The 22797-nt window shown below is 35.9% G+C and overlaps 1 protein-coding gene across 1 annotated transcript in view; it reads right to left on the bottom strand.

Annotated features, from left to right (window-relative positions):
- Positions 1-22797, bottom strand: part of LOC150077148 (uncharacterized) — a 370624-nt gene that overhangs the window by 184592 nt on the left and 163235 nt on the right. The window contains exons 7-10 of the mRNA XM_090385790.1: positions 11367-11531; positions 9632-9783; positions 4458-4719; positions 1356-1508 (exon numbers count right to left, since the gene is read on the bottom strand). Coding sequence (XP_090241916.1) covers positions 1356-1508; positions 4458-4719; positions 9632-9783; positions 11367-11531 — 732 coding nt within the window. The remainder of the gene's footprint in view (positions 1-1355; positions 1509-4457; positions 4720-9631; positions 9784-11366; positions 11532-22797) is intronic.

Raw genomic sequence — 22797 nt, forward strand, 5'->3', positions numbered from 1 at the left:
TGGTGAACCTGCCAACCCTTTTAATCCTTTCTGGATAAAGAATGGTGACATCTTTCTGATTGACTGCTCTCCGGTGGAATGGAGAATGAGTAAGAGTGGCGTCACCGATGGTGGTGGTGTCCTCAGTTCTGGCTCTTTTAACGGATGTGTTATCTGTGCTATCATCTCGATTAGGTAGGGGCCTTGTTATGGCACCAGAAGAATTTGAATTTATAATACTCATAAGAGTAAGATAAAAATTTCCAATGCCCTAAGTACCTCACCCATCATGGAGCCCTATGAGGGGACGCCCACACGTAAACTAGCAGGTACTGCGTACACGATTGGGACACCAAGTTCGCTTAGGAGCACCATACCCACGTTTCCAATAAGCCTTGATCCTATCCCAGGACCAAAGGGAGGGAGACTTATTGTAACGCAGTTGACCCTAGCAGTAAGAACCACCTGCCGATTGATCCCAGTCGGGCCGTTCCGGGACAACCCGTCTTGTCGAAGCAGGGGGCCAAAGTGGTGTATAAAGGATAGGCCCCTCAACCACCAGGATCCCCCTTTCCGAGTTTCCACGGGTCGCGGCGCACGGCTGCACACGCTGGATTCCAAAGATGTAACCCTGGAACCAAGATATGGGCGTCGTTAGATCCCAGTGATGATAATCTGGAAGCCCAGCTGCATCACTTGGAGGTCCACCATGATGTCTGGAACGGACACGCTATGTTGAATTGTGTAAAGCCAAGCAGTTTACATTCAACCTTTTGTGATGAAGATTGCGCTTAGCTTTGTACTTGGCAATCACAGAAATATCTTTGTGTATCATCATTAATGTTAAGTAATATATGTGAATTTAAAAACTGTTCATGTGTTCAACTCCGAAGAAGTTCACCAGTCGTGGGATTCTCAAAACATCATATTTGGGTAATTATTTATACCTTGCAGTTTATTTTTTTGGCATGGGTATCTGAATGTGGATATAGGTTTTGCAATATCAATCTCAGTTTTCTACTGCTATAATAAACAACCCACAAGTAGCTGAGAGTGACTCTTTCATTCATTCATTTTGTTGTTTCAAACAAATTTTCTTTTTTAGCATATGATATTAATTGCTATGTGGGGGGGAGTGCAATTATTTTAAAACATCACTGTAATTAAAATACTGTTTCTCATATATGTAAGAGAAACAATATTTTAATTAAATGATGTTCCAAAATGAAAAAATAACATAATATACAATGTGTATATTATAACCATTCTTTTAACTAGAATTTTTATGAATGTTTATGAATATTTAAAAGTATTAATTACTCAAATCAAAGACCTACATATAGCATTTAATTAGAATATAACATTTAAGAACTTACAAAATGACATCTTAACATATGATATTTAAGTTTTTTTCCACTTCTTTTGAAAAGTGTATTGCATAACCGACACCGCCAAAAGAGATCATCTGAATGAGAATGCTGAAAGTGGTAAACCATTCCTAACTTTGTTGAAAATTCTTTTCCACATCCCTATTAATAAAACCACATTTCATGAAATTAGAATTAACAACACCATCTACAACCTTTTAATATAAGTTTTGCTCACAAAAAAAAGTTTAAAATTTCTAAAAAATTTCAGTCAAAGTTAACAAGAACCTGCTGAAGCAATATAATTTAATTTTTTTGTGTAAAGAAATATTTAAAAGCACTCACATACAAAGTTGAGGTTGTTTAGATTAGCACAAAGACAACTTACATCATAATCTGCATCATACCAAGAATTAATTACAGACATGGTATAATGTCTGTAAAAGTATTAATTAAGTATTAGTTATTTATGTCAAATCAGTTTATTATGATTTAATTCAGTATAAATTTACATAATCTGCATTTGGTTTAGACCTATCAACTGGTTAGGCCAATGTTTAAAATTTGCCTTTTGTCACTTGTGCTTGTTTATTTAACCTATAGCAGACAGTGGCCATGACATTAATAATTATAAGTTCTGTTCATTATTTTCATTCTAGTTTGGGTTGTATAGGGACTTCCACTGATATTTTGCTGGGTAGTAGTCAACAACTGAAACACAAAAGTTTTTGGAGTTCACATGAAGTGCCTTTGAAGTGGCATTGCTTGCAAGTTCCTAGTTCCTATTTATTATAAAAGTAGCACTCATTCTTTGGAAGGTATGGCTTATGGGAAGCCTTCAGGGACTTCATTTTGGAGGCTACTAGGCTTTTCATTCCAACTAAGAAATACTGTTCAAGGTTTAGGCCTAAATGGATGTCAGATGAATTAATGAGGCTCGTGGCAGAGAAGAAAATGTATGGGATGCATATAAAGTATCAGGTGACACAGAAGCCTATGGGAGGTATAAACTAGTCTGTAATCAAGTCACAAAGGAGGTTAGGCAGGAAAAGGAAGATTACGAGAAATCTTTGGCAAAGGATGCAAAGAAAAACAACAAAGACTTCTTTACTTATGTAAACTCAAGCAGGAAAGAGATCAATCAGATGGGACCACTTAACATAGATGGGTTGACTATTGATGGTCATGCTCAGGTAGCTGATAAACTGAATGAGTATTTTGCATCTACATTCACACATGAGGAGTTATTCAATGAGGGGAGTGCCAGAAGTTTATCAAACGCTAACAGGGAGCTAAGTGATTTTGTAATAACTGAGAGCAAAGAGGAGGAGAAATTGTTGAAGTTAAACATAAGGAAGGCACCTGGGGTGGACAGGATCTATTCAGTTATATTAAAGGAGGCAGCAAAGGAAGTAAGCAAACCCTTCGCCATAATTATGAATGCTTCCTTGGACTCATGGGAGGTCCCCATGGACTGGAGGTGTGCAAATGTATCACCAATTCACAAAGGGGGTTCAAAAGGTGACAAGTAACTATAGACCTGTTAGTTTAACTTGTGTTCCAGGGAAATAATGGAATCACTTGATTAAAGAAGCATTGCAGGATCATCTAGACAAGACTGCAGTAATAGTTAAGACACAGCATGGGTTTGTTAAAGGGAGGTCTTGTCTGATCAATTTGATTGGATGCTATGATGTGGTCACAAAGGAACTGAATGCCAAAAATAATTTTGATATCATAGGGGCTTAGAGGGGAACAGGCATTCTGCGTGTTATCAGACACTCAGTCTAAAACACTGATGGACCACATTATCTTTCTATTTCAGAAGATTTAGGAGAAGTCCGGTTGGCCTGCCTCCCTAAAATCCAGTCATGCACACCTTCTCGATGGTAAGCCCTGTTACGTCACTTAGGTGGCAACGAACATGTAGAGTGGTTCTCTTCAAGGCGCCTTGTCAGCATGAAGAAGAAAAGACCAAACCCTCCAGCACATGACAGCACAATGAAACAAATGGCCCTCAGTCCCCAGCTGCTTTCACTTCTCCCCATCTCTTATGGCAGCGAAAGGATCAGAGTGGAAGCAGAGGGTGCTAAGAATCTCTGGGTACGACCAACTGCCGTGCACGGAAACTGAACTTGGCCTGTTACAACGTAAGATCGCTTATCGGTGAAGACAGGATATTAGAGTTTGAAAAGGAATTAGAAAATGTGAATTGGAATATCATCGGCAATCAAACAGCAATCATCCCAGTATATGCCTTCTTTCCCCAACCCAAAAAAGCATGGTACATATGCAGAAAAATGAAGCTACCATGTTGCTAGCAATTTTTAACTGTCAGGGTATTGTCCACCAATAATATGTTCCAGGGGGAAAAAAATTAATAATAATAAAGAGCTCTTCAAAGGCTTCTGAGATGTCTTTGTGATGTTATTTTAATAAAAATATTAGAAAAGTGGAATCCAAAGACTGGTTGCTTCACCATAATAATGCATTATCACATTCATCACTACTTGTATAGTGTTTCTGATCAAACATGGAATTGCTTAAGTCCAGCAACTCCAGATAACATCAGATTGGCTGCATATGATATTTTTTTTGCTGCCTAAAAAATTCAGTCAACAAAAGAAAATTTTGTTGACTGAAGAAATCCCCGAAAGGACGTCATTTTGATGATTTAAAAACAATAATATGACTGTTCTAAGAGTAATAATACAACAGCTCATCTTGCAGAAATTTTCAAAATTGACTTTCCAGAAGTGCTTTGAAGAGTGGGAAAAATCACTGGGCTAAGTGTATTGTCTCAAAAGACACTATCAAAAGGGATTAAGTTGCTCATCCCGTAAGTATGCTCACTGTCACTATATTGTAGCAGTCTGGAGATTTTTTGAACGGAACTTGGTTACAATTTGATTAAGTTTATTCACTCACAGGTTTATTTATATTGTATTGATTTTTTATTTCAGCACTCAATTACCAATTAGAATTAAAAATAAGTTGCCTGATTATTCTAATATTCTAATAAAATTAAATTATTATCAATGAAATGATTTTCATAACAACATCAATTAATATGCTAATTTTTAATGGAAGTATGAACATATATTAATTTACCTCAGTTGAACATGCTATCTTCCCATGCTGAGCAAATTCATCATCCCAATGGCTAGACATTTCTCTTGTAACTTTCCTGAGAGTTGGAGGCTGATAATAATCTTTGTACTTTTTGAGGCATTTATCACGATTATTAGAAACTGGTTCAGAGTCAGATTCGTCATCTGATGTACTATATTTTGAATCACTAAATGTCCCCTCAGATTTTTCTTCTGCATTGAGACCATGTCTTTTAACAAGGTTCTTTACCAATTTTCTTGCTCTGTTTAAAAAAAAAAAAAAATTAAAAATCTTCATATTTTAGATTATCAAACGAGAATGTGGAAAATTCCTATCAAAAATAACTGATCATGATAAAACAAATCCAATTCCAGCTCTAAATGGGGACAGATTGAACACTTTAAGACACTTTCCTTACTGTATAAATTGCTCACACACTTCAGTTAATTTCAACAAGGAATGTTTTGATTTATCACTATTCATGAGCTATAATTAAACACAAGTTACTGTACTGCTACGGATTCTTTAATTGAATCAGTCATCGATCTTCTTTTATAAATATAGTAATAAAACTCCCATATTTATGTTACTGCTATTCGTAATGTCTTCCTTTTAAGGCATTTTATTTTAGTCTTGTTTATTTTCTTATCATTTCTATGCATACTCGTCAGGCCACCTCAGCAAAATTAAATGTGTTAGGAGGGAGAAAATCTTACTGTAAAATAAATTTTAAAATAAAATATTCACTTCATATTCATGCTCAAGGTAAACCCTATAAGAATGAGTGTCAAAAGATTTTTACAAAAGAAAGAGCATCATGCACTTTCCATGCTGTCTCTTGTGTGAGTACAGCTGGAAAAATATATGTTTGATTAACCCCTTCACTGATGCCATGACCTTTATGCACTGAATTCAAAAATTACAAGATTGAGTTAATTTAGACTGGGGAGCACAGAAACATTTTGGACTTTCTTCTCATTATGGCTGAATTAGTCAGCCACTGGTGAAGGTTGCTTGACAAAAATTTCCAGTTTTCCTTCTATCAAATTGGAAGAAAATGAATCGTAAAGTCAGGTGGTTCCCCTTCCAAATGGATTAAAAAACTCCATGATGCAAGTGTTTGTCAACACATAGTTAATGTAGTAGTAGTAGCAGAAAATGATGCAAGAAAGCAAGCTTATATAGCATCAGGTCTGTACACAATACAATACCAAAAAAAAAAGAAAAACTACACACTTCCATTAGTTGCTGTAGAAGTGGATGGAAGCATGTTCCAACAATCAAACACCCACTGGTTGAAAGCAAACTTCTGCACATCAATCCTGCAATCATCCTTCTCAACTTGAATTTATGCCCCTCATGTTTAGCCATTAATGTTCAGTTAATGTCATTCTTACTCAATCCATCCAAGGCCTTAAGCACCTCGGTCAGATCACACTGCAGGTGCTTAGTCTCCAGACATTGCAATTTGCAGAACCGAAGCCTTTCTAGATAAGAGTACCCTTTTGTTCCCTTCACCAATCTGGTGCTTTACCAGAATGGCGAAGGGAACAAAAGGGTACTCTTATCTAGAAACCTTATCTTACCTTATCCCCATTCTCTGCATCCACTCCAGCAGGTGTACATCCTTCCTAAAGTGAGGTCTCCAGATCTGTATACAATACTCAGGATGCAGCCTAACCATGGATTTGTACACAGGGATAATCAGATCGTTATATCTGCTAGCAACATTTCTGTATATCACAGGCACCTCGGTAGCCAGGGGGGCAGGAGCGGCAGTGCGTAGCACATGCTTCTTGATTAGAACGGGGTTCGAGCCCGTGACCACCAAATACGGAGGATGCAGAAAGGTCAGGGAATGACCACCGCATATCCCTGGAGCAATATGGCCTTGTTTGCTAATGCTCCTAAAAACCAAATAACAACAACAACATCTGTATATCACTGACAAACCCCCATGAAATTTCATGGGGTTTTTGTCAATGATATACAGAGAATTTCATGTCTGAATGCACAATTACCCCCAGGTCTTTTTCATTCTCCACTACACTGAGTATAGTACCACACATTTGATAAGTTACTCTGATAAGTACCCATATGCAGTACCTTGCATAATTGTTAAACTTCAAATGCCATTTCTCAACCCATCGACCCAATTTTCCTAGATCTTGTTGCAGTAGCTCACTCTGATTACTGTCATTTAACCAGCCTACCAAACTTTTATCATATGCAAACTTAGATATTAAGCAGTAGTGAAATTTTACCTTGGCTGTGTGAATTAAAACTATTTATTATGGGCATAAATTAAGTCACCATTCACAGAAGTTATTAATCACAAAACTTGCTCCAGATGTTTTTCTCTCATTTTTCAATACTACACTGTTGATGAAAAACATAAATATTTTATTACATACCTCATTGTTCAAATTGGACGATGCTAACATGTTGAAAACTAGTGTATGTGTTGTTTTATTTATTTATATTAGTGTACAGTTGCATGTTCCTTCTTTTTTTTTAATGAAAACTCCCAAAACAAAAGGCATTACAACCTATAGTACTGTGTATGGGTTGTAGATTGAGAAGAAAAAAGATACTTGTTGACACTGGAATTGAATTTCTATACATTGTAATTTTCAGAAAATATATGGGAAGGAAGGTTGTTCTAGAAAACAGAACTAGAAGAGAAAAAGTTGGTTATGCAAGTTTGGAGTTGGACAGTAAATGGATGTTGGCTGGTTGTAGTACATGTTTGGACTGGTCTTGAAGAGAGCAAACAAAAGAGAATTACAGATACCAATTCAGAAGAAAAGGAAGGCAAGCAGCAGAAATTGGAGTCTATGAGCCAGGTCATTAATTAACCTCAATGCCCTCTTTTGAATGGAGTCTAGACACTTCAGAGATGTTTGTGACATTACTCTAAATATGGGAACAATAATTCATGACAGAGCAGATTTGTACAGAATGTGTAGTTGTTTAGAAAAAAAAAAGTAATACCAACAGCAAAAAGAAAACCCAGTTTTTTTGGATTCCAAGGAAGCAATATTTGTGGTGTGCTTATGCCAAGAGAGATTACAAGTTAGGGTAATTCCTAGTAGGGATATGGGATCTTGTTTAGAAATCTGGGTCATCAAGAATGAGCAAAGGAGCAGTAGACCTTTTTCTTTTCTTTGTGAGAAACACAACAGGATTAAGTTTTAGAGGGATCAAAGTTCTTAAGATTTTTTGCTGCATTGAAGAATTACCTGGAGATCAGCATTTAAGGATTTAGAGGAGGATATTTGAGAAGCTGAAGCTGTTTGTGCAGAACAAGGTTTCTCAAATTGGAAGGTGGAATGTGCTGTCATCAGCAGAGCTATTGACAGGATTTCCAGTCAGTGAAAGCAGGTCATTAATATACAAGAGGAAATTGGATAAATAACTGAACATTGGGGAATAGTACATTAGTGGAGAAGTTAGAAGACAGAAAGCAATTTTTTTTCTCTCCTTTTTATGAAAACCCCAAACACGAGAGGTATTAGAACCTATAGTACTTAGTACAGTGCTTGGCTTGGAGGTTGAGAAGGCGGAAAGAAGATACTTGTTGCCATTAGACTTGAACTTCTGTAGACTGTAATTTTCAGGAAATACGTATGAAGGAAGGTTGTTCCAGAAAACAGCAGCTGAATGAATAAACAAGGAAGATGAAAAGTTGGTTCTGTGAATTTGAAGTTGAACAGTAAATGGATGTTGGCAGAACTTGTTCAGACTGTTTTGAAAGAGAGAGCGGGAATTATAGAAGCCAATTCAAAAGAACAGTGCCCATGGAAGTATCTGTAGAAAAGGCATGCAGCAGAAACAGTACGTCCATGAGACAGCGACTGGAGAGACTCTGTTAGATTTTTTTTTTTTTTTTGGAAGCATTAACAACAAAGGCCATATTGCTCCGAGGATATGCAGTGGTCATTCCCTGACCTTTCTGCATCCTCCGTATTTGGTGGTCATGGGCTCGAACCCCGGTCTAATTAAGAAGCGTGTGCTATGCACTGCTGCTGCTCCTGCCCACCTGGCTGCAGAGGTGCCACTCTGTTAGAGATGAGTCATTAATTAACCTAATTTCCCTCTTCTGAATGGAATCTAGAATCAAGAAGCGTGTGCTACGCACTGCTGCTCCTTCCCACCTGGCTACGAAGGCGCCTGCGCCTCCCTGTATAAGGCAATAATTAAGGCACATCTTGAGTACTGCATACAGGTAAGCCTCATTTTAGGAAGGATGTGAATCTGTTGAAACAAACATGGAGAAGATTAGTCAAGGGCAGAAAAAGCAAATTCTTACAAAGAAAGACTTCAGTTCTGCAAATTGGAACAAACAGAAACTAGTTAACTGTAAGGAAACCCAGATGGTATCCTTATTCTTGCTCAGATAATACATATAAGGGGACATAAATTTAAACTGAGGAAAAATGGTTACAGGACAGATGTGTGGAAATGTGCTTTCAGCTATAGTGAGTTAATTACCTGAACAAACTTCCATCTGATATTGTGAAAGTAGATAGTTTGAATAAATTTAAGGAAAAATTACTAAGAGGGATGAACAGATAGGGTGGATAGTTTATTTGTTTTTATTTATTTTTTTTTTTACTGATGCTCTAGCTAGCTTGCTTCCTTTTATCTCATTTGCCACTACTAATACTAAAAGTCAAAATTCTTTGGAATTAAAATCAAAAAGTTGAGTGAAACTGAATAAAATCACTATTACTTAAAAAAAAAAAAAAAGTGCTAACAAGAAGTTTTTTTTAGATTTTTTACATTCATTTAGAATTTTTACAATATTTTTTAAAAACTTTGATTTAGTTTTCAACAATAATTTTACCCTAAGGATGGGCACAACCAAATCAAAATAAGAACAAATTAATATATAAAAGCATTTATGTACAAATTTCCAAAATTTCATGAAGAACTCTGCAAAACTGGCCACTAGTAGAAACCTCAATATTCAGGTCCCGTGCTCTTTCAGGAAGCTCTCCAGTAAAGGCTCAATAGATCACAATAGTGCAAAGTTTTAAGCACAGGAATGGAGTTACATTTCAGTATAGGTGTTGAAATATAATTTGATAATAAAGTTTTCCACATTAATTTCATTAATTGTGAACTGAAGATTATTGATAAGAAAAAAAATTCTTATAAAGACAACTTACTTGACAGCTGCTTGTCGAGAAGGTACTTTGTCTTCTTCTACTTCCTCCATTTCTAATTCAGATTTTTGGTTAGAATGTTTGGCGATTTTATGCCATGATAAGCTAGTAATTTTTATCATCTCTTCACATATATCACACTTCACAAGCTGAATCTAATGGTAAGAAAAATGCAAATTAAATTTACATTAAAAAGCACTAATCTCTAATCTTATCTATATTATTCACAGTCATAGTCCTAACATATTGATGCTGGTTGTGCTCCCTTCTCCTATATGGATGTCACTTGTTTCCTTTCAAAAGGACTCCTATTTCTCAATGGGAAGGAACCTTCCAGTTTCTTTCCTTCCTCCCACTTATTTATTTCATGTATTCTGATACAGCTTATGATAACATGGATGATATCATAAGCTATTTGCATTCCTCAATGGCCATAATATCATATAAGCAGTCCCTGCAAGTCAACAATTTCATTTATCTTATTCAATAAGTCTATCTACTAGCTAGTGTAGAAATGAAATCTTTATCAGTTGGCCACCTCTACAAGAATACATTGCAGGTGGTTCCCTGCTGGATTTCTAATTAAAGTTAGTTATATTTTGAATTTGCAATGTAGTGCAAAGGTTCACCTTAGGTTGGAATAATTCTGCACTATTTGCCAAGCACTGCTGCTTTGTGTTATATGCAGAGATCCCTTATGATGAACAACATAACTGCACATCACTGTACTGAGTACTCATTGTTCCACTAAGCTGTACACCTATCATGTATACTTGAGAAGGGCCAGCCTACTGCTGCCTTATGAAAGCTGTATCAGAAAAACAAATGATACCATGTCAGTTTAATTCACCACCTGCAACACACTGTCTACACTGCCTGAGAAGTCTCTTGTAAAAAGTATATTATGGCCTATGAGGACCAGTTAAATTTATGTTCAGTCTGTGGCATGTACATTGACGTTAAGAATTTATGGGAAGAATGGAAGTGTTATGCAGTTTTATGAAGTACTAAATACTGAAGCTAACCTCATTTGTAGGTGAAGGTGCTTTTCCTTCTTCTGCTTCCTCCACTTCTAATTAAGTGGGTGTTAAATAATTTCAAATGCTTAGACATGGTCACTTAATAATGAAATCAGACAACCAGTGAAAAAATCCAAACTCTGTACTGAAGAAATGAGTGTTGGTACATTAATAGCTCATTTGTATGAGGAATGCAACATTTGTAGCAATATTATTCTACAAAATAAAACAGAAAAGCATGAATAAAACAGATTATGAAATTAATGTGCTAATATTATTTTTATTCGTGCTTTTCAGCTACTATAAATTACAAGGACTACCATTCTTTAGTAAACACTAACCAAAGAAATGTTTTTTATTTGTTCAATGTGAATTATTTCTATTAACATTTACATTAAATAAAAAAATAAAAAAACTGTTAAGATTTAAAACTGTTTTTTGCTGCATATTTGCAATTTTTCTTACTTATCATTTAAATCAAATTTCATTAGTAATAACTTTTCTGAAGATTAAAAGTAAAAACTTTGTAGTGTGGTACTGTTTAGTGTAGTTAAGAATACTATAAATAATAAGTAAAAGTAATTATTAGTTTATTAAACAGCTTGTGCACAAATAAACTAACTTATAAAATGCAGAGGCAGTCATTATTTTCATTAAGTGCCTTTTTAAACAAGGCATTAAATTCTGATTATGCACTGCATCATAAATATAGTTCTTACCTCTTTTCCACACAACTTCCTATGGTACAAGTACCCACCAAGGGAACTAAAAGTTTTTCTGCAGTCTGAATTAAGACAGGTCAAATGCTTTAGTATTCTTAGTGTTTTCTTTAAAGCTCTGTTTTCTTCTGTTGAAGTAAACGAGGTTGCATCATTTATTCTTGCCTTCAGATGTGCGAGAAGAAAAAAATTCAAGTATATCAAAACAGTGTTATTTTTGATAAAAAGTGAAACAATAAAAATATATATCATTCTACTGGATATATTCCAGTAAATTAAATACAAACAACTGTACAAGTATGGCATGGTTTGTAGCACTACACACACACACACACACACACACACACACACACACACACACACACACACACTATATTTGTTATTAAGTGAATTAATCTCATATTGTAGAGGCATTTACCTCAAGTTGCTTTGGTACTGCACTATGTACTTTAACTGCTGAATGGGCACTAATGCCCCCTTAGCACTGATGAGGGCCCTTTCCCCTACATTTTAAATCTGTTATAAACCCAACTGTGAACAATCCATTTTGTTATATTGAAAACACATTATTTCTAAATATTTTTTTTAAGTAAAACCCTTGAAGCATGTGCATTTGTTTTTATTCAAACCTGCATCTTTTTTTTTTTTTTTTTTTTTTTTGGGTGGCATAATTCGTTGCTAAGATTAACAACATAATTTGTTGCTGGTAAATAGAACCACTTTGGAACAGTTCCATTTAATGTATTATGTGTCCAGATTACAGGATGTGTTATGTTGGTGAGACTGCCAGGTCTCAGAGCATGAGGTGGCTCTCTGCACCGCTAACTTTGAATGCACTTCTGTTGCTGAACATTACTGAGTCAAGCAGTATAACCTTGATTACTGACGCAACATTGAAACCATTGACTATTCACGTGATTACCGCCAGTGTTCATGGCTTGAGCCACTCCACATAGTCAGCTGTAATTGCACTATTAATCGTAATAGGGGAGTTCACATACGCCCCATTATGGAGTCTGCCATTGTACAGTGTGATGAGTGCTGGCGTTCCTTACATACGTGTAATACTGTGTTACCAGAACCGGAGTTGTGATTTTACGATCATACCCAGTTGTCTTCTGTTATTTTTCCCAATGTATATATACTCAGTACACCAACTAGCTGATGAAGGGACATCAGTTAGTCAGTGTACTCTCCACGAAAGATTCTATTTTATTGCTTTTTACTTATATATATATTTTAACGTTTTTATGTGTTTTAATGCTTTTAACACTTATATTTTATATCTGTTTTAGTACTTTATTTATGTATATATCTATTTATTTATTTTAATAAAGTTTAACTTAAACCAGTCTGTTGGTCATTACTAGAAATTGTAGTGATACGCAGCCTGATGCTCAAGGCCTGTTTACTAATGAGAATACCAGATAGTCACTTGTGAAATTCCTGTGTTCCCTTATTATTGAGGGCCAATTTGTTCACATGAACACCCCTTGTTTACATTTATGAAAATTATACTCCCTTGTTTCTTCATTATTGGTATTCGAAATACAGTTCCAATGGAAATGTATATTACTATTTATTTAAAATGTATGCAACTCCCTAAGCCTTTCCCCAAATTTGTTAAGTTTTTAAAACTTCTATAGCATCATGCATCTCACCTATTGTGTATATTTTGCATCATTGGTGTTGCGTGGTCATTCTCTTACAGTGCCTACTTTCCCCAGTGATGAGGCATTAGCTGCCACCAAAACTGTGGTATGGAAAATGGCATGCCACAGTACCACGATTCCATACCACAAAAAGTTTAGCTCAGTAATAAAGAAACAAGATAGCCTATTTTTTAAAATTTTATATATATATATATATATATATATATATATATATATATATATATATATATATATATATATATATATATATAGGCATAAAGGTCTTCTAAACAAGCACCCATCTTATGGATTGCCAACTTTTTTTTCTGCAATTAAGTAATCAGTTTTCTCTCTGACTGCTTTCTGCAGGTTATGGTAGATGGCTTGCTACCTTCCAACTTCTCTACTAACAAAGAGGAAATACACGAAGAGGGAAAAAAAAATCACTGAGGGTAGCCAGGTCAAGCAACAGATTTGTCTGTGTAGTGTGAGATGACTAGTAGGTGTGTGTTACATGCCAAATGACTGTATGAGTAAAACAAGTCTCTTTAGGCAACTTAAATGGACAAGCAAGTGCAAATGTCTCCTTATGGATGACTTACCTCTCTTATTGACTGAAAATTATGGACAGCAATATACTAAGTTGGATCAGATTTTTGAATCAACTAGATTGCTTTTATTCATTTAAGAAATGTAAAGTGAAGGTACAAAGGTTCAATATCCTGATCTGGGTAGTATGAAAGGTGTGGCAATTAAAGAAAACCAATACTATGAGGTGAAACTATAGTGAACTAAGACATTTCCTGGCCTTTATTAATTGATTTGATAGCTACATACTATAGAAAAGAAAAACATTATGTGAACTGTCTAAGGGATTTATACTGGAAACCATTTTTCGAATCATTCCAGTGGAGAAGTCATGCAAAAAGAAAGATGCCAAAATTGATGACAAGAAAAATGAAAGGTTTAAGTGAAGAAAGGCATACTTGTAGACGATCACAGGACACTATTTGTATGACAATTACAAGCATAAACTGATATGCATATCACAGTACAGGTTCATCATGGGCAAGCCTTGTCTGAACAATCTGGGTAACTACAATGGCCAGGTCATAAAAGCAGATGGACCATACACACTTGTAAAAAAAAAAACAGCTGACGGGGTAAAATTGGCAAAAGCTGAGTATGAGATATCCCTTGCAAACAGATCTAAGAATGGAAACAAAGTGTTCTACTTATATGTGAATACAAAAAAGAAGAGTATAAATTAAGTATAAGTTGCTCAAAAGGCAGTAGCTGCAGAACCATAGACAACCCAGACAATGTGGCAGATGAGCTGAATAGCTATTTTGCAGCAAACTTTACAAATGAAAGTGCATTTAGAAAAGCAGGAAATAGTGTAAAGAGAGTCAGAGTGCCAAGAAATTAAATATTACTACTTCGGAGAAGTTTATGTAAGAAAAGTTATTGAATCTGAGAGTGGGTATGGATGCAAAGGTAGATGATGAGATGGAGACAAGAGTTTGCAAACTGGGACAATAAAATTAATTTAGACTTAAATTAGTTAAATGTTGGCTCTGTCCTCCTCAAAGTAGTTCCTACCAGAGTTTACACATTGATCCCAACACTTCTCCCACTGTTCAAAGCATCTCTGAAATTCCTAGTTTGTGATGCTGTTCAAAACTCTTTAATGTTGTAATGTCTTAATGTAACTCTGCAATGTCTTTCGTGATGCTGTTCAAAAGTGAGATTCAGTTTGAATCAATGCAATGTCTTTGAATCATCATCCTTTTAATTGGATTTTCACTTTGGGGAACAGGAGGAAGTCACATGGGCCGACCGGGCTAGCCGAGTGGGTAAAGTACCTGCCCGGCAACCCAAGGTCGCGGGTTCGATTCCCGCCTCGGGCTTGGATCAAAGTACTGCAAAAACCTTGGGAGGTGCAATATGGCCATAGAAGCCGATGCGCCAACAACTACCAAATCAAAAAAAAAAAAAAAGTCACATGGGCCAGGTTGGGAGAACAGGGAGGGTGTGGGACTACTGTGGTTTTGTTTTGGTTAAAAACTGCTGAACTGACAAAGCCACATGGACTGGCACATTGCCATGATGCAGATGCCAACCTGAGTGCACCACTTGTCTGGGAATTTACTCCTGACATCCTCCCTCAAACAACTTAGGACCCCAATGTAGAACTGGTGATTGACAGTTTTGCCTGGTGGAAGGAACTTCCAATAAACAGTTCCCTCATCACCAAACACTTGCTCTCATCATGCTCTTAACGTTTGTTGAGACCTGCCTTGCCTTTTTTTAGATGTGAAGGTGGACTTTTCCAACAGAAGGATTGCTGCTTTGTTTCTGGGTAATAACCAAAAACTGTTATGACCAAGGAAAGGAAGTTTCTGTCCTTTCGAGCCTGTGCTTGCAGGTACCTACAAACAGAAAGCCACTTCTGTTTATCACTCAGAAAACAGGACACAATTTTTGCAGCTATCTGGCTCATGTTTAATTTTTAGTTAAAATGCATCAGCATGTACCATACAATATGCTTAAAATGTCACAAATATCATTAATTGTATGCTGTCTGCCCTCATGAATTACTTGATGCACTTTTTCAACATTTTCATCAGTCTGACTTGATGGATTTTAAACACACCTAAGTGTTTAAAATCCTCAACTGAAGTTTGGCTGCTGTTTGTTTGTTATTTGGTTTTTAGGAGCATTAGCAACTAAGGCCATATTGCTCCAGGGATATGCAGTGGTCATTCCCTGACCTTTCTGCATCCTTCGTATTTGGTGGTCATGGGCTCGAACCCCGGTCTAATCAAGAGGTATGTGCTATGCACTGCTGCTCCTGCCCACCTGGCTACAAGTTTGGCTGCCTTGGAAACATGAATATCATTGAAAAGTTTATGTTCTACCAGCAGCAACATCACCAAAAGCTTGTTTAAGCATTTTGTAAGTCTCCAGAACTGTTTTCCCAAGATCACGATGAAATTTATGCAAATTTTCTGTTTTTTCATATCTGCTATCTTATTCAGCTACAAGATTTGCAGGGCACACTCAACAGAAACACACTTAAATACCAATATTGCACAAGAGCACAATGTCCTTTCATGCAAAAGGGAAATTCGCTACACTAACTCAGAATGAATTAGTCTAGCAGTATCTAAATGGCATAATGTTTTACTACATGTGGTTAGTGCTCCATGTGGCCAGTCTGAAAACTTTTGACTTGCCACCTTGTACAATTTACATAAAAAAAAAAAAAAAAGTGGCACATGAATAGCATCTCAAACTGGGAGTAATGTTAATGACATCATCATTAGAGTGTTGGATGATCTCCTTTGACTGGAGACAAACTAATTCTCAATCCATAAAGTGGGATAAAGAAGTGAAGAGAAACTATAGACTGATGAGTTCGATGTTGGTGGGCAAGATCACTGTATTTCATTAAGGCTACACTATGGGACCATCTCGAGAAGAATGGAATTTTAAAGGGATCATAATATGGATTCATGATTCCATATCTTTGGACAAGGAAGCCTTATGTGAACAATATGATTTACTACTATGGCAAGGTCATAAAATAGCTGGATGCTAAACACAACTTTTAAATTATATAGCTACTCTTCAGTAAAGCTTTTGATATGGTCATTTATGGCAGGTTATTGTATAAACTGAAGTATAATGAGATTATATGGAAGATTCTTAGGTGGATCAGAAGCTGACTGAAGGATAGGGAAAAAAGACAGAAGCATATTTGCCAACTTTTGAATATCAAAAAGTTTGAGATAAGGTAATTGTAAGCAGGAGGAAAACGGGTTTTTTTTGGGCTAAAGGAGGCAAAAAAGTAATAGGGGAAAACAGAAGATTTTTCATTAAAAAAAGCAGGGTTTTTTTTTTTTTTAAGTCCATGCACTAAAAATTAAATTATACTAACAACATACACATTTTATATTAAAATACAAACACTGAACTTTTTTTTTTTTTTTTGAGTTGGTAATTGTTGGCGCATCGGCTTCTGTGGCCATATTGCACCTCCCAAGGTTTTTGCAGTACTTTGATCCAAGCCCGAGGCGGGAATCGAACCCGCGACCTTTGGGTTGCCGGGCAGGTACTTTACCCACTCGGCTAGCCCGGTCGGCAAACACTGAACTGTTTACCAGTACAATATGCTTTCAAACATTAGCTAACCTAAGATTTTTTGTCTGAGGATTAATCTTTGGATTTTCTATTAGCCAAAGTTCTGTTCCTAACAATGGTCTTGTTCTCAAGAGCATTTCCAAAGCTTCCAGAGAAAGAGAAGATCTGAGCTCAGTGTTTGTTTTTCGAACCTGGCTACATATTCTCTCACACTCAGCATTGCAATCACATTTTAATAATTTCCCATAAGAAATTGTTAAAATGCCAAGCATGACTTGGGATAATCTGTTATATTTCAAGCTCCCTTGTGCACTTCTCAGTTCCCCAACCAAGGACCAACATACATCAATTCCTTCTTTCATAATAGCATATGGTAGGAGGTACTCACACTGAAAATGACAGAACTAATGTTTCAAAACAGCTATAGCTTCACCTGTTTCTTTATCTTCAATGACACCAAGCAGTGGAAATTCATCCACAAAAAATTTCAAATTTAAAAATGCTGCACTGCCAATTAATGAAATTTGTACTACCTCAACATTTATAAGAATAATTTTCAATGGAACTTGTACACCTCATAGTCAAGTGCCATAATGTACTTCCTCACTGAGCAAAACAACAGGACCTTCTCTGCTTCACAATCTTTGCAGAAGAAATGTCTACATCTAAGTCAGATTCATCCTTCTTGCTTAGTCTGCTATGGTAATTAACTTCCTGAAAAGGAAATAGATGATTTAAAAACTGTTTGTATAATAAATCTGAACATAACTTTCTTCAACATATACAGGAGTAATGGCTTCAATATGAGCCATTACTCCTGTATATGTTGAAAAATGTTGATGAATAAAGCAAACTACCTTATTCTAATGCCAGAAGAGAGAAACAAGAACAGAATTTCTGCACAAGTGAGGATAACATGCTTGAATTATTTGCTTGTTTTCAAGTTTTCAAGCTTAATATGAATATGAAGCTTGAAAACTTGAAACTGATTGCTTGTACTTTTCAATTTGGTAACTGTAAAGAGTGCTCACATGGCTTTTCTCACCACTTCTAACTTCTTTAAACAGACTTGTCAAAGGTTGCCACTTGTCCAAGTCTAGTTACAGATTTAGTCAAAGACAGAATGTGTACACATATTACTGACTCTTAAAACCATAATTTTATGAGGATGATTGAATTTTATTGGACAATTCATACTATGTACTATTTGCATAATATTACAATGGTTTTCACTCGCATATTATAAGAAGTTAGCATTAGCATTAGTAGAGGCATATGATGCAAGAAAGCAAGCTTATTCAGCATCAGCCAAAAAAAAAAAAAACACAACCACTACTGCCATTTCACCCCTCCGTTCATTCGAAATACCTGTCCAACTGAGCCTTAAATTTGTTTAGGCTATCAACTTCAACAACAAGTGATGGAAGTCTGTTCCACAAACCAACTGCCCGCTGGCTAAAGGCAAATTTCCGCACATCTATCCTTCCTCAATTTCAATTTATGGCCTCTCAGGTGATTATTCTGAGCAAGAGGAAGAATCCCATCGGCATTGAGCATGCTCAAGCCATTCAAAGCCTTATACACCTCTATCAGATCACCTCGCCAATGCCTAGTCTCCAGACTCTGTAATTTGCAAAACTTAAGCCTTTCTTCGTAAGAGCAACCCTTTGTTCCATTTACTAATCTTGTTGCCCTTCTCTGTACTCGTTCCAGCAGCTCTACATCCTTCTTGAAATGAGGCCTCCAGACCTGTATACAGTACTCAAGGTGTGGCCTGACCAATGCCTTATACAATGGAATAATCACATCCCTATCCCTGCTAGAAAAATTCCTGTATATCATTGACAAGACACCATGAGCTACTCTTGCAGCTCGTCTGCACTGCTCAGAGAACTTCATATCTGCCTGCACAATTACCCCCAGGTCCTTTTCATTCTCTACCACTGTCAGCGTAGTACCACAGAGTTGATACGTTGATCTGGGGTTACTGTTTCTCATATGTAGTACTTTACATTTGTCAATGTTAAAAACTTCATTTTTTGTGTTTTGTGTTTTCATGTTGGAGACGCCATTAAAATTTTTTCCATATCATCTCCACAAACACTTGTCTGAATAGCTTGAGACAGTTTTGTTGAAGGTACCATTCATTATCTTAATGCCTGATTGCAGCCTTTTCCAGTAATTTTTAACTTTCTTTGGATGTGCTCCCATAGTAGAATTAATGAATCAATTGTGGACAGGGTTCATACTTGTAGTTCTTACTTGACAAGTATTTAGTGCCACCATTAATAACAATTTGACCATGATTTCTTCTGAGGCATTCAATTTTGCAATGAAAGCCAGATACCCTACTTTTAGTTCAATACTGTATGCACCAATGCATTTTTTAGGAAATTATATTTAAAACAATTTAGGAAATTGTTTAAATATAATTTTTGTTTAGCCTTTCTTTCTATATAGTAGTAAATTTCCACAAAATATTCATCCACTTTTACAGAAAAGCATGAAACTCCAATTTCAGCACAAATTATGTATTACCATAACACTATTATCACAAAGTGCTCAATTTCCACTTTTAATGTCCAGTTTCCACTTTCTAGTCCAGTTTTTAGGCATTCCATAAAAAGTATATTATCAAAAATAAGTGCTAGCAAATTTTTAAATAAATCCCACATGCTTTTAGATTGTTCAGAAGAAGATACCAAATGTTTTGTCCTGCAGAGTTATCTTCCAACTTTCGATTTGAAGGTTTTTTTTATTATTATTATTATGAAAGGACACTGCAATGGGACAGTTTCGAATCAGTTTGATTACTGCCATCTATAGCAAGTGAAAATAGTCCATTTTTTTTTTGTAGCCATCACTATCACCTTCCCTATCCATGCAATTTCACTAACAATTCCTGTTGTTTTTGCTCTTCCACAACTGTATTTTTTTGCCATTTCAGTATCGAGAAGCATATTTCTGAACGATATGCCTGCATAATCAGCCCAAGTCAGAAGAAAATTGCTTTATGACAAAAGATGCAAATAAACATTCAGTAAGATTGACATCATCCTCACTATGAAATGCTACATCTACTTATGCATTTCTTTTTCCATGCACTACATGCTGCATACATATTAGTTTGCAAATATCTAATTACAACATATTTCCCACCTTCACATCATATTAAATAAAGACAATGTATTACCTTTTTTCAGAATGTACAATACATGAAAAATGTATTTTAAATTTTGAAATTTTAAATCTTATTTCTTTGAAATCTTACTAAAAGACATTGTTAATTAGTTTTGAACCACAAAATGATGAAATGGTCATACATTACAAAGAATAGCTGTTATCTCATGTTTCTATTTCGAAATCCAGACTAACACATCTCATAGCCCATTTGTTAATATTTGTTAAAATAAGTAGAAATATGCAGTTTTTAAAAATTTCCATTTTAATTTTGCTTTTAAAGAACTTTATGGCTAAGGTAAAGAAAGCCCATACGAGAAGCAGGAAAAAGTTCAATGAAATTTACCGGTAAAAGTACTTTGTCGTAATGGCATTTGTATTGTTGCTCGCTTGGTAAACAGATGGTGGGTGTCATCAGTCTGGAGTAGAAGTTGAATCCCACGGGAGCTTGAAACCCTCCCAAAATGGAGGGGGGTAACCTGACCTTTTTTCTTTAGACTCACTAATTGAATCAAGAACAGAGTCATATTGGAAGTTCTGGTGTCATAAAAAATGTTCGTAACGTAGTTTCACTGGTAAACATTTTGTCGAAGTTTGCCATGCTTCTCGTGTGGGCTTCCTTTACCTTTGCCTTTTTTTCTTAATAAACAATTTATCCACTAGTCCACCAGTGATTCTAAAGAAAAAAAGGTCAGGTTACCCCCTCCACTTTGGGAGGATTTCAATCTCCCATGGGATTCAATTTCTACTCCTGTCCGATAACACCCACTGTATGTTTACTGAGTGAGCAACAATACAAATGCCGTTATGACAAAGTACTTTTACCGGTAAATTTATCAAACTTTTGCGTGCTTCTCATGTGGGCTTTCTTTACCTTCACCAACTTTACTAAAAGTATTTATTAATAATATAATACTAATATAATAAAATAATAATATAATTTTAACTTCGCTAACAGCAAAGATAAAATTCCAATTTTAACTTTATTTTTAGTTTTACTATTTTTTTTTTAAAAAAGAAAAAGACAGAGGAAAAACTGTTTCTGCAAAAAGAAACTCATACAGAAACACTTTCTAACCAACTGTATTATGTTGGTAAGATAGAGAAGGGTTCAAATGGATAAAAAATATGAATTTGATGTTGCAAATCCAGAGAGATAGCAGCCATGCAGGGGTAATCATAAATGGCCATTCTTCTGAATGAACTACAGTAGCAGAGTTAGTGCTATGCTGGTATAATTTGAATGCCTAATTCCTGGATCCCTCAGGAATTGCTTCTAATCTTCATTAACGGCACGGATGAGGGAGCATAGAGGAAGCTGTCAAAATCTGCTGATTATATGAAGGTAGGGTGGATTATTAATGACCTGAATCAGCTATATTACTTCAAAATGAAGTAACAAAGCTGGTTACAAATATGGTCCGAAAAATGACAACTAGTGTTTAATGCTATTAAATGTAAGTTCTTACACCTGGAGAACAGAAACTCATGATGTAACTTATAGACTGGGGTGCATGTAGCAGAGTCAAAGGTGGTTTCAAACAAAAAAAGAAGACTTTGGACTTAAAAATGGGCACTGCCCCCATGAGAAACAGCTTAGAAGGTATAGAATGAAAAGGTTGAAAACTAGACACACTGGGTTACTAGCATCTACAGAAAAAAAGTTTGATTTGCGTATTATATTTGTATAAGTGTGTTTATGTTCATGGGCAAACATACAAGTCGTGCACTGAAAACTGGAGGAACTCACAGTGGGGGAACCCTACTCCCTCATCTGAGAATGGCTATTTACAAGACAATGAAAAGGTCTTTAAGAACTTCTTTAATCTTGGAAGAGACTCAAAACAACACAGACCTCTCCAAATTATTCAAAACATGGTGAAAGCACCCTACTGTCAAGGAGGGTGGTTTTACCACATTACACATTGGGGAACTTGACTGAGGTGGATGAATAACATAAATGAGCAAATATATTCTCACCGGTATTGGTAGGAGAAGCAAGAATTCGGGGATATCCCTACTCCCTCATCTGAGAATAGCCATTCTCAGATGAGGGAATAGGGTTCCCCCACTGTGAGTTCCTCCAGTTTTCAGTGCACGACTTGTATGTTGGCCCATGATACAAGTTAACCCCTGGATTGTAGCTATGAAGGGTATTGTGTACGGCATGTGCATTCTGTACGCAATAAAGAGTTCTAATATAAATACAAAAGTTTAAGAGTAACAGATGACTGGATCTTGTGAGGTTTACCTTCAAGGAGTGTTTCACCTGCAGATAAACCTCACCTTCATTTAATTCAGTGATCAACAACTGTAATAAATCACATTGAGAAGTAATTTATTCCAACTATAAGTTACTGGAATAAATTACCTCTCAAGCCAATTGAGGTGGAGAATTTGGTAAAGTTCAAGGCAGAACTGGATGGTCACTTTCTAGCAATGGGAAAAAAATC

The sequence above is a fragment of the Mastigoproctus giganteus genome, chromosome 12, assembly GCF_048544385.1.
Source record: "Mastigoproctus giganteus isolate SK-2022 chromosome 12, ASM4854438v1, whole genome shotgun sequence".
Lineage (NCBI taxonomy): Eukaryota > Metazoa > Arthropoda > Arachnida > Uropygi > Thelyphonidae > Mastigoproctus > Mastigoproctus giganteus.